Source organism: Palaemon carinicauda, unplaced genomic scaffold (assembly GCF_036898095.1).
Source record: "Palaemon carinicauda isolate YSFRI2023 unplaced genomic scaffold, ASM3689809v2 scaffold152, whole genome shotgun sequence".
Classification (NCBI taxonomy): Eukaryota; Metazoa; Arthropoda; class Malacostraca; order Decapoda; family Palaemonidae; genus Palaemon; species Palaemon carinicauda.
The window spans coordinates 96,020-107,882 of NW_027169059.1; the positions used below are offsets into that span (position 1 = coordinate 96,020).

At 44.1% G+C, this 11,863-nt stretch overlaps 1 protein-coding gene across 1 annotated transcript in view; it reads left to right on the top strand.

Annotated features, from left to right (window-relative positions):
* LOC137635637 (nucleolar protein 58-like) overlaps window positions 1-7,542 on the top strand; it is a 29,927-nt gene extending 22,385 nt beyond the window's left edge. Inside the window, exon 3 of the mRNA XM_068368100.1 lies at window positions 7,044-7,542. Within this exon, the coding sequence (XP_068224201.1) occupies window positions 7,044-7,235 (192 nt within the window). The 3' untranslated portion in view covers window positions 7,236-7,542. The remainder of the gene's footprint in view (window positions 1-7,043) is intronic.
* Window positions 7,543-11,863: the final 4,321 nt, after the last annotated feature.

The following is an 11,863-nucleotide window of genomic DNA, read 5'->3' on the forward strand; positions in this document are numbered from 1 at the left end:
GGGACCTCTTGCAAGCTCCCAAGCCCAGGGGAGAAGCAATGTCGAAGGGCATAAGGGTTCAGCAGGCCTTGATCGGCGCACAGAAGTATTCTCGGTGGTTGTGGGCGTGTCTTACCGAGACCGTCACTCCCACCCGCAGACGATTGAGCCCTTATTTTGCTCGTCTGCAGAAGAGATTAGGGGAGAAAATAAAGGCAGAGTTACGCTGGTCTCAGGTCTCAAGACCTCTTAAACGTTAAGTCCAGACCTATGCCAGACGTACGAAGTTAAAGTTCACAACCCGAATGCAGTCACTGGGTTAGCTCTGACTCTCCTCAGTCATCAGTTGATTACACTCCGCCTAAGAGGAGTAAGGTTCTGCCACAACAGATCTCTGCTGTTAAGGCTTTACCTCAGCAGAACTTAGTGGCTGCCGACCCCAAGTTAACTCTACTGCAGTCCATACAGTCACAACTTTCGGTCTTGATGCGTGAGTGTCGGGCTGAGAGTGTTGCGCCTCCGCCTCCGCCTACACTCCCCCCCCGCCTATGATCGCTCCGCCTGATCACAGTACCACCTGCCAGGCGTACGATGTTGTGAACTCTACTACAGTCCATGCAAGCACAGCTTTCGGACTTGATGCGTGAGTGTCGGGCTGAGAGTGTTGCTCCTCCGCCTCCGCCTACACTCCCTCCACCTACACTCGCTCCGCCTGATCACAGTACCATCTGCCAGGCGTACGATGTTGTGGACTCTACTACAGTCCATGCAAGCACAGCTTTCGGACTTGATGCGTGAGTGTCGGGCTGAGAGTGTTGCTCCTCCGCCTCCGCCTACACTCCCTCCACCTACACTCGCTCCGCCTGATCGCAGTACCACCTGCCAGCAGTTCCACCTGCCAGGCGTACGATGTTGAGCCACGTGCTGAGTTTGCTGTTCCCTGTGGTGTTCAGCCTCCGCCTTTCTTAAGGCAACCTTTACATTGGGATCAGGAGGATTATACCTCTCTTCCTCCGCCTCCACTTGCTGCTCCACCAGTGATGCAACACTCGGTTGAGGTACAACAACCTCTCCCGTCCATGAGTCAGTCTCCTCAGCTCTCGCTGCAGCGAGCTCAACCCTCCACAAGGCAAGCACCACAACACCTTAGCCTTGCGCCTCAGGAGCCTCAGCTTGCGAGACATTTACCTTGTTCTGCGCAGCCTCTTCCTCATCGCGCTCCGCTCACACCACAGGAACTGGAACTTGCTACTCCGCTTCCGCCAACCGCTCAGCAAGCGCAACCCTTGGGTTCAACCACTCATGCTAGGAGTCAGCCTCCTCCACCCATGCGCCTTCCTTCTGCTTGTCTTTTATTCAGCCTTTGCAGACTGAGCCTCAGGTGTTCCCTCATCGGAGTCTTGAAGAGGAAACCACAACTATTGTTGTTCCAGCTCGTTCTGACTCTGCTGTTCAGCATACCTTACCTCCATTTTCATACCATGGTTTAAACCCCATGCAAGCATGCATAAAGCACTCTAGCACTGGTCATGGAATTTCTGAGAAATGTTAAACGCCATGCACACGCTCTGCTTTCCTTATAGCAGGCTCTGCTTACAGCAGGCTCTGCTTACTACATGCTCAGCATACAGCATGCTCTGCATTCAGCATGCTCTGCATACAACATGCTCTGCATTCAGCATGCTCTGCATTCAGCATGCTCTGCATACAACATGCTCTACATACAGCATGCTCTGCATACAGCATACTCTGCATACATCATGCTCTGCATACCTTACCGCATGCTTCTCAACACATCTTGGGTTGTTGCCAACTCACTAGACTGTCAAGCAGTTTCATAACGTTGCCTTCTAGTCTGCTGCTTTTGCACCAGTGAACCCTCACTCAGAGAACTTAGCTTTTCTAGGATAAGGTCCCTGTAGATGAGAAAGTTCTTTTCTCCCTCCTTCTGATATTCCCTTGAGGACTCTGTCATTTGGAGGGAGCCTTTAGCTGCATAACCTCTTATGGACTTTTATTTAAGCATAACATGCTTACAGGGAAGGTAATGGTTCCACTTCAGCCGCTAATCCCGTCTGTTACCACACCTGCTCCCATAGACCTTGAGCTGTGTTGCATGACATGCAGTCCAAGCTTAGTCCTTGTTAGAGAATTTTTTGTTTACGGAGTCAATGTGTCACGGGGAAGACGTTCAACAACCAACAGAAGGGACTTGTTGTGACGCAGTGCGGCAACCTCAGCAACCCGTTAAGGAGTTGTCTGTACGACCCAGACAGTCTAGACAGATTCGGGTTGTCACTGTACTTCCTCGCTTGCCCATGATTGACAGTTTACAGACTGTGCAGCAGTATCATGATCTTGTGTCCGGCTCCGTCAGACGACTGGCTTTTAAGAGCTCCCACAAGTCGTCGCTGTCTGGAGATTTTGAAATGGACTATGGATCTGACCAAGGAACTGGGCCTCCTGGTCAATTTTGAGGAGTCTCAGCTCGTTCCATCCCAGACCATTGTCTCCTTGGGTATGGATCTTCAGAGTCGAGCTTTTCGGACTTGTCCGTCGGCCCCAAGGATCTTCCAAGCCCTAGAATGCATCCAGAGCATGCTGAGAAGGAACCGATGCTTAGTCAGGCAGTGGATGAGTCTAACAGGGACACTTTCATCGCTGGCCCTGTTCATCGAGTTAGGGAGACTCCACCTCCGCCCCCTTCAGTATCATCTAGCTGCTCACTGGATAAAGGACATGACGCTAGAGACGGGTTCAGTTCCTGTTTCCGAAGAGATGAGGTCTACTCTAACGTGGTGGAAGAACAGCATTCTTCTCAAGGAAGGTCTACCATTGGCTGTTCAGACCCCCGACCACCGTCTCTTCTCGGACGCATCGGACACGGGCTGGGGTGCGACACTGGACGGACAGGAATGCTCGGGAACATGGAATCAGGAGCAAAGGACACTTCACATCTATTGCAAGGAGTTGTTGGCAGTTCATCTGGCCTTGATAAACTTCAAGTCCCTCCAGCTTAACAAGGTGGTGGAGGTGAACTCCGACTACACCACGGCCTTGGCTTACATCTCCAAGCAGGGAGGGACTCATTCGAGGAAGTTGTTCGAGATCGCAAGGGACCTCCTCATTTGGTCAAAAGATCGAAAGCTCACGCTGGTAACGAGGCTCATTCAGGGCGATATGAATGTCATGGCAGATCGCCTCAGCCGGAAGGGTCAGGTCTTCCCCACAGAGTGGACCCTTCACAAGAATGTTTGCAGCAGACTTTGGGCCCTGTGGGGTCAGCCAACCATAGATCTATTCGCTACCTCGATGACCAAGAGGCTCCTCTTGTTTTGTTCTCCGATTCCAGACCCAGCAGCAGTTCGCGTGGATGCCTTTCTGCTGGATTGGTCCCATCTCGACCTGTATGCATTCCCGCCGTTCAAGATTGTCAACAGGGTACTTCAGAAGTTCGCCTCTCACAAAGGGACACGGCTGACGTTGGTTGCTCCCCTCTGGCCCGCGAGAGAATGGTTCACCGAGGTACTGCAATGGCTGGTCGACGTTCCCAGGACTCTTCCTCCTAGAGTGGACCTTCTGCGTCAACCTCACGTAAAGAAGGTACACCCAAACCTCCACGCTCTTCGTCTGACTGCCTTCAGACTATCGAAAGACTCTCAAGAGCTAGAGGCTTTTCGAAGGAGGCAGCCAGAGCGATTGCCAGAGCAAGGACGACATCCACTCTCAGAGTCTATCAGTCTTAATGGGAAGTCTTCCGAAGCTGGTGCAAGGCCAATGCAGTTTCCTCAACCAGTACCACTGTAACCCAGATTGCTGACTTCCTGTTACATCTAAGGAACGTAAGATCCCTATCAGCTCCTACGATCAAGGGTCACAGAAGTATGTTGGCAGCGGTTTTCCGCCACAGAGGCTTGGATCTTTCCTCCAACAAAGATCTACAGGACCTCCTTAGGTCTTTTGAGACCTCAAAGGAACGTCGGTTGTCCACTCCAGGCTGGAATCTAGACGTGGTCCTAAGGTTCCTAATGTCATCAGGATTTGAACCGCTCCAATCAGCCTCTTTTAAGGACCTCACATTAAAAACTCTTTTCCTCGTGTGCTTAGCAACAGGTAAAAGAGTAAGTGAGATCCACGCCTTCAGCAGGAACATAGGTTTCACATCTGAAACGGCTACATGTTCCTTGCAGCTCGGTTTTTTGGCTAAAAACGAGCTTCCTTCCCGTCCTTGGCCTAAGTCGTTCGAGATCCCAAGCCTGTCCAACATGGTGGGGAACGAACTGGAGAGAGTACTTTGCCCGGTTAGAGCTCTTAAGTACTATCTAAGAAGGTCAAAACCATTACGAGGACAATCAGAAGCCTTATGGTGTGCTATCAAGAAGCCTTCTCTACCAATGTCTAAGAACTCAGTTTCTTACTACATCAGGCTTCTGATTAGAGAAGCAAATTCTCATCTGAAGGAAGAAGACCTTGCTTTGCTGAAGGTAAGGACACATGAAGTGAGAGCTGTGGCTACTTCAGTGGCCTTCAAACAGAACCGTTCTCTGCAGAGTGTTATGGATGCAACCTATTGGAGAAGCAAGTCAGTGTTCGCATCATGCTATCTCAAAGATGTCCAGTCTCTTTACGAGTACTGCTACACCCTGGGTCCATTCGTAGCAACGAATGCAGTAGTAGGCGAGGGCTCAGCCACTACATTCCCATAATCCCATAACTTTTTAACCTTTCTCTTGAATACTTTTTATGGGTTGTACGGTCGGCTAAGAAGCCTTCCACATCCTTGTTGATTTGGCGGGTGGTCAATTCTTTCTGGAGAAGCGCCAAGGTTAAAGGTTGTGATGAGGTCCTTTAGTATGGGTTGCAGCCCTGTATACTTTAGCACCTTTGAGTTGATTCAGCCTCCCAAGAGGAACGCTGCGCTCAGTAAGGAAGACGATCTTATTAAAGGCAGAGTAACGGTTCAAGTCGACTTCCTTACCAGGTACTTATTATTTCATTGTTATTGTGGATAACTGATTATATGAAATACGGGATACTTAGCTATCCTTTAGTCTTGTACACTGGTTTTTCACCCACCCCCCTGGGTGTGAATCAGCTACATGATTATCGGGTAAGTTTAATATTGAAAAATGTTATTTTTATTAATAAAATAAATTTTTGAATATACTTACCCGATAATCATGATTTAATCGACCCTCCCTTCCTCCCCATAGAGAACCAGTGGACCGAGGAATAATTGAGGAGGTGTCAACAAGAAGTACTTGAGTACCTGGCCACAGGTGGCGCTGGTAAATACACCCCCTTCTAGTATTGTGATAGCTGGCGTATCCCTCCATAGAATTCTGTCGGGCAACGGAGTTGACAGCTACATGATTATCGGGTAAGTATATTCAAAAATTTATTTTATTAATAAAAATAACATATTAACAAAAGTTTTTTTTATATGTATCTACAAAATAAAGTACGCAACAAAATTTGTGGTAGTGAAAATGTATGTAAAATAGTATCAAATATGTACACCGGGGCAGGCACATCTTTGCATTTTTTTTTTTTTATGTCAATCGTACATGAAATCTTAGAATGTAGTATGTTTTATCGTTCGTTTTGACTTCTTGCCCGGCACAATCTCCTGCGCTTTGTAAGGGAATTGTAACTTTCTTGTACCTAAGATAAAGTGTGATAAGTTTAAAACATCCACATGTTGAATAAAAGAAGAGTGAAACTTTGTGTGTATGTATGACGAGTGAGAGAGAGAGAGTGTTGAAGGAAAAAGAATAGTTGGCAAACAAGGTAATAGATGTTTATCAAAGTTAAAAGTTTGTGTTTTTTAAGAATTTAATTCAAACAAACTCCATCAGTTTCATGTACATTATCCTGGTCTTAAATTTCATAATATGCACGCCAAAGAAAATGATCTCGTCACCAGACATGCAAGTCTAATGACCCATTGTTTTGGGTCTTATCCAAAATTGACAACGTGTGGATGGATGGATTACGGGATTCAGGGCTCAGTGCCCAACACTGAAATTGATAGTCTAAGTAGATGAAAGTCACCCAGTTGATAATTTCTTGTCAGTGCACCTCAAGCAATAAACTGTAGGAATTACCAAAAGGTCTTTGCACAATGTTGGAACCATGAATCAGATTAGGAAGTTACAGCAAGTGAAGAGTGAATTTATGAAATATAGATTTGATATCTTGGCCTGAAGTGAAACACGTTGTAAGGGGATTGGTAAGGAAACTTTAGTCCAAGGAAATATATATATATATCAATTCAGGAAGAACAGATGGAGTTGGAAGGGAAAGGGTAGGAATGATAATGACACCAAGAGCAGAAAAGGCATTAACCCTATTACCCCCAGGCTATTTGGAAATTTCCAACCCTTAACCCCCAGGAGGTTATTTTTTTCCCAGCACATTTTGCAGTATATTTTTTTTAAATTGCTCTAACAGCCTTAATTTTTGTCATAGAGAGATCAGGTTGGTCTCATTCTCTTGGAAAATGCCTGAATTTTCTCAAAAAATTATCAAAAATATGAAAAAAAAAAAATTTATAGCATTTTTTTGCAAGGACGTACCGCTACGTCCATGGGGGTAAAGGGATGGGTTTTGTGAAACGTACCAGTACGTCCTTTGGGGGTAAAAGGCATTAACTGAGTGGAGAGCTATAAGTAGTAGATTGTTACTTGCAAAGTTCAAATCAAAGTAGTGCAATATGAGTATTATAGTTTGCTATGCCTCAACAAATGATTCCCCTGAAGAAAGTAAAGATACTGTCCTTTCAGCCCCTAACTGCTCTCATTTTAAGCCTTCCACCACACTTCCATTCCCACTTTTTTTTGTTCCGTCTTCCCGTCGGAGGTCTTAACTTTAAATTTCAAACTGCAACTACAGGGCTTTCTCTTTGAATGGTGTCCCTGGGCCAAGCATTATGGCCAAAGTTCCTAAATCCAATCTATTTGATGATGTATAAACATTTAAGTCCATAATTATTTACGTTATTCTTTCTGTTTATAGCCGCATGCAGCCCATCTTTCATAAACGTGTACTTTTCTCCTCGTCAGGTTAAGTTGATAATGATGAAGGCGAAGAGGAAAGCTAATCGGAAAGTACAGACCGAGAACAAGCTCGGAACGACCGAGAATAAGCCGGCAAAGAAAAAAGAGGAGAAAACGGAAGACAAGGAAGAGGAGAAAACGGAAGACAAGGAAGAGGAGGAAATGGAAGACAAGGATGGTGATGTAGTTATGGAGTGAATAAGTGCGCCAGACTGTTCCTCGCTTTGGTGGAAAGGGGCACGACGTATTGGCCACACTTTCAGAACTTGCACATGTGAAAGACAGAATTGAGTCCGTGCAAGAAGAACGTTGCAAAAGCATCATGCTTTATTGGAAATGGAAATTGTCATTGTCGTGCCACAAAATATCACGTCGTTTGTGTTCAAATGTTCATTCTTGACGTGATGGATGTTAATGATGAGTTCTGTTTACAGTCAAACCAAATTTTTTAAGTCATTTTGTGTTGAGATGTTTTCGACTTATGATAAATTATGAGATAAATTTACTTCTTTTTTTTTTATTCTTCATTGAAACAGAATTATTAGGAAGACAATCGAAATCTCAGAGATTCACCTGAGCTATGACAGTGATTTATTTGCCAATTTTGTTGTTTGAAATATGTACAGCTGGTTTTTCCTATACCTGTGTATTGCCTTACACAGTAGCCCTGTGTATTAACGTATACAATAGCTTTGAGATGATACCCTTTCTTTTCTCATTCTTTTTATTCCCTAATAGTGGAATGATTGTTTTCAAGTTTTGGTGTCTATTAACCCTTTTACCCCCAGGCTATTTGGAAATTTCCAACCCTTAACCCCCAGGGGGTTATATTTTTCCCAGCACATTTTGCAGTATATTTTTTTTTAAATTGCTCTAACAGCCTTAATTTTTGTCATAGAGAGGTCAGGTTGGTCTCACTCTCTTGGAAAATGCCTGAATTTTCTCAAAAAATTATCAAAAATATGAAAAAAAAAAAATTTATAGCATTTTTTTGCAAGGACATACCGGTACGTTCCATGGGGGTAAAGAGATGGCTTTTGTGAAACGTACCAGTACGTCCTTTGGGGGAAAAAGGGATAATAACTGAATTTATCATTTTTATTTGAGTTCTTTACCTGATGCAAATATTATGCTGTTAGTTCATTGTACTTTTTATTACATTATAGTTTGCAACAAGACTGTAACATTTGCAACGTTATATTCAAGTTTAATAATTTCTAACTATTGATCGTCATGTTCAGCTGAGGAAAGAGAGAGTCTCTCTCTCTCTCTCTCTCTCTCTCTCTCTCTCTCTCTCTCTCTCTCTCTCTCTCTCTCTCTCTCATTAATAGAATGAGACTACTCACTGTCACTAGTGGATGGTGTTTTACCTTATTTTTAAATAGAAATTAGATTTATGAGATATAAAAATAGATACATTTTCAGTAGAAACAAGATTTGGAAAATGGTAAGATATATAAATAAAAAGGTCAATCTGATTATACCTTAAAAGTCGGAATGTATTACTTTTATGGAAAGACTCGCGTAAGATTAACCAGGCGAGAGTTGAAGAACCCAAAGAAAAAGCAGCGCCGGTAGACAAGGGATGGAGAAGAGAACCTATACCACCATCTACAGTGTACCATGCAAGGCAAACTGCAGGCTGTAAGTCCCTAAAGAAAAAAAAAATGTGAATAGATACTTTTGTGATTTGGATATACTATAGAGTACATTAATGCACAAGATACCTTCAATTTTAATCATCCATTTGGTCATGATAAATTCCAGTCAAATGTTTTATGTATCATTATTTTTAAATATTTAACTTAGCCGGTGAATATATAATAGCTGAGCCTCCGGCGGCTCGACAGAAAAACACAAAAACTCGCGAGCGATCGCTATGAAGGTTGCGGGTGTGCCCACTAGCGCGAACTATCGGCCAGATACCGCATATACATGTAAACAGACCCAATTCTTCTCTGTCGGTCTGATCGACAAGACGTACCATTACTCGCTGTTAACCTGGAGTTTTTCAACAGTCTTGGTGAAGTACTTCCTTTTGGTTTGAGCTTTCGCAGTGCAGGTGTTTTATCTTCAACTTAAATCTTGAACTCTTTTTTGGATAGATTTAATTGTTGATGACTTTGGATTGTTTTTTGGACTTTCTTTGACTTTTAAAAATGGCCGACCCTTCCCTTAGTACGGAAGTGTGTTTTAGGCTTTTAGCAATTATCTTATCACGTTATAAATTGTTGTTGTTAATTATAGATTTTCCTCTATATATTTTATATCTCAACCGCCTTTATTAGGCCTCTTCGATTAGCTTTCCATTTATAATAAACATCAAGATAAATTTTAATGATTTGTTTATATGCGACCTTACCTATTCCTCCCCTAATCCGAGAGTAGGCGGTCCTAACTTGGAAACCGAAGTTAAACAACGTTGAGCCCTTTCAATCGTAAATAACTTTTACAGAGCAAATGATTTAAAACTTATTAAATGAATATTTTTTAGTAGATATTTTATGAAAGATTTTTTTAATAGTCTTCGTACTGTTTCAAAGATGAACTAACGTTTGGTTTATTTATGCTACGCAGTTTGCGCTCTATCGTTACGATAGAGAGAGAGAGAATCACGGTTTCACTTTGCAGAAAGAGTAAATCGATTCTGACGTTTTGTTCGTTCTTCTTTCAAACTTAAATGTTTTAAATACTAATTTAAAGGAACTTGTTAATTTTCATTTTCTTAGTCCTTTCAGTTTTTTCCTTTGGTCAAATAACCTGTTTATTGACGAAAGGTGAGTGGGCTTTTCTCTTCGGTGTGAAATCAAGAGAGAGAGAGAGAGAGAGAGAGAGAGGAAGAGAGAAGGTTCCGATCTTTATTCTCGTCCCAAGCGATCAACGTTGTTCTCGAGTCAGTTTTTTACTCTCGTCCCAAGTCTCTGTACGGGGAGAAAGGATTAAACGTTTTTAGTTTTTATTCTCGTCCCAAGGCTGTACGGTGAGAGATTGAAAACGTAGTTTTGAATGAACTAGTGTTTAGTCTCCTCCCCAGTCACTGATCTTTTTATCTTAATATATGTTTACTGTTTTTTGCTTGTATTAATGTGCTTACATTATACGACTTATTTCGCAATTATAACCTTTTGATGTAGGGTAGAATTGCGTGCTTCAGGTAGAAATCAGTTTTATTCATGCCTAATGTGAATTGTTGAAAAATTCGATTTCAGTGAAGTAAGTGCAAAACAGAAAATCGTAGTGATAAAGTGATAATTGCGCAAAGTGTTATCAGTGTTGCGACCGAGGGTTCGTCTGTTCGTGCCTGTCGTTCGCCTAGTCCGGGACCTCTTGCAAGCTCCCAAGCCCCAGGGAGAAGTAATGTCGTACGACTTATGGGTTCGAGAGGCCTTGATCAGCAAACAGACGTTCCCTCTATGGTTTCAGGCGTGTCTCATCGAGACCGCCCCTACCATAAGACGAGCGAGACGATTTTCTCCTCGTCCTCCGAAGGCTTTTCGCGTAAGAAACCGTGGAGCAAGGTTTCGAGGCCCTTAAAGCGAAATTCAGTCCCTTCAGGACAGGTCCAGCGTCCTGGTTGTAGCCATTGGGACAGCTCTGACCCTATGCAGTCATCGGAAGACTGCTCGCCGCCTAAACAAAAGCGTAACACAGGCTCCTAGAGTCTTATTTTAGGCAAGGTTTTGCAGTCACAGACGTTACCCTCGTCTCTTACCGCACCCATTCCCGTTGATCCTAAATGGGTTGTACTGCAAGACATGCAGAATAAGCTTGCCTCTCTTATGGAGGACTATTCTGCTGAGCAGGTTCACGATGATCCTCGCCGCTTAGCTGATCGAGATCCTGGCCGTCAGCCGCCCAAACGAGCCTTTGCTCGTCCTGTTGACATTGACGTTACAAAGTCACGTCAATCAGGTTTTGTAGAGCCTCACTCGATGCAGTCCCGTGTTGACTCTCAGCCGCTTGTGGACGTTCAGCCGCTGCCGCTTGCTCTTGTTGACGTTCAGGACGTTCGCCAACCAGCATAGTTGACTTGTTTTGTCGTTGAGCGTCAAGCACCGCAGTCAAGAGTTGTTTTGACTGCTCAGTCTAGGCAGTCAAGGCAGTCTCGAGTTGACGTCGAGCGTCCTCCCGCACCTGTTGTTGTTGCTGGTCAGTCCTTTAAGCAGTTACATGACATAGCGTCCTTGACTACTACTGTTGCTCCTTTGCGTGTGGACTCTGCTTGTCAAGCATTGCCACCACGGCAGGTCTCTCCCTTGCTTGAGACTCGGCAATTGTCGGACAAGGTTCCTTCAGATGAGGAAGTTGCTGATCCCCCTCCTACTGATATTCCCTTGAGGACTCTGTCAGACGGAGAGGAGCCTAAAGCTGCTCAGCCCTCTATGGACTTTAAATAAATCATGCTGATTTTTAAGGATCTTTGTCCGGATCTTTTTGTAACTGCTGCTCCTCATTCGCCTAAACGTCAGAGTTTACACTAGGCCTAGCTACTTCGAAGCCGTTGTTTTCTAAGCTAGTGCTCTCTCGCTCTTCTAAGAGAGCTTTACGTTTGCTAGGCGACTGGTTAATCACCAGGAGGAGTTTGGGGGAGACAGCCTTTGCTTTCCCTACTTTTAAGCTGGCTTATAGAGCGAGAGTCTGGTATGACACGGGAGAAGTTCTCGGCTTGGGAGTTCCTGCCTCTGCCCAGATAGACTTCTCAAACCTCATAGACTCTCCCTGGCGCCTGGCCATGAGACGCTCCAAGATTTTATGGTCGGCTTCAGAGCTAGACCATCTCCTGTTAGAAGTTTTTTTTTCGAGCGTTTGAAGTTTTGCTGTACAAT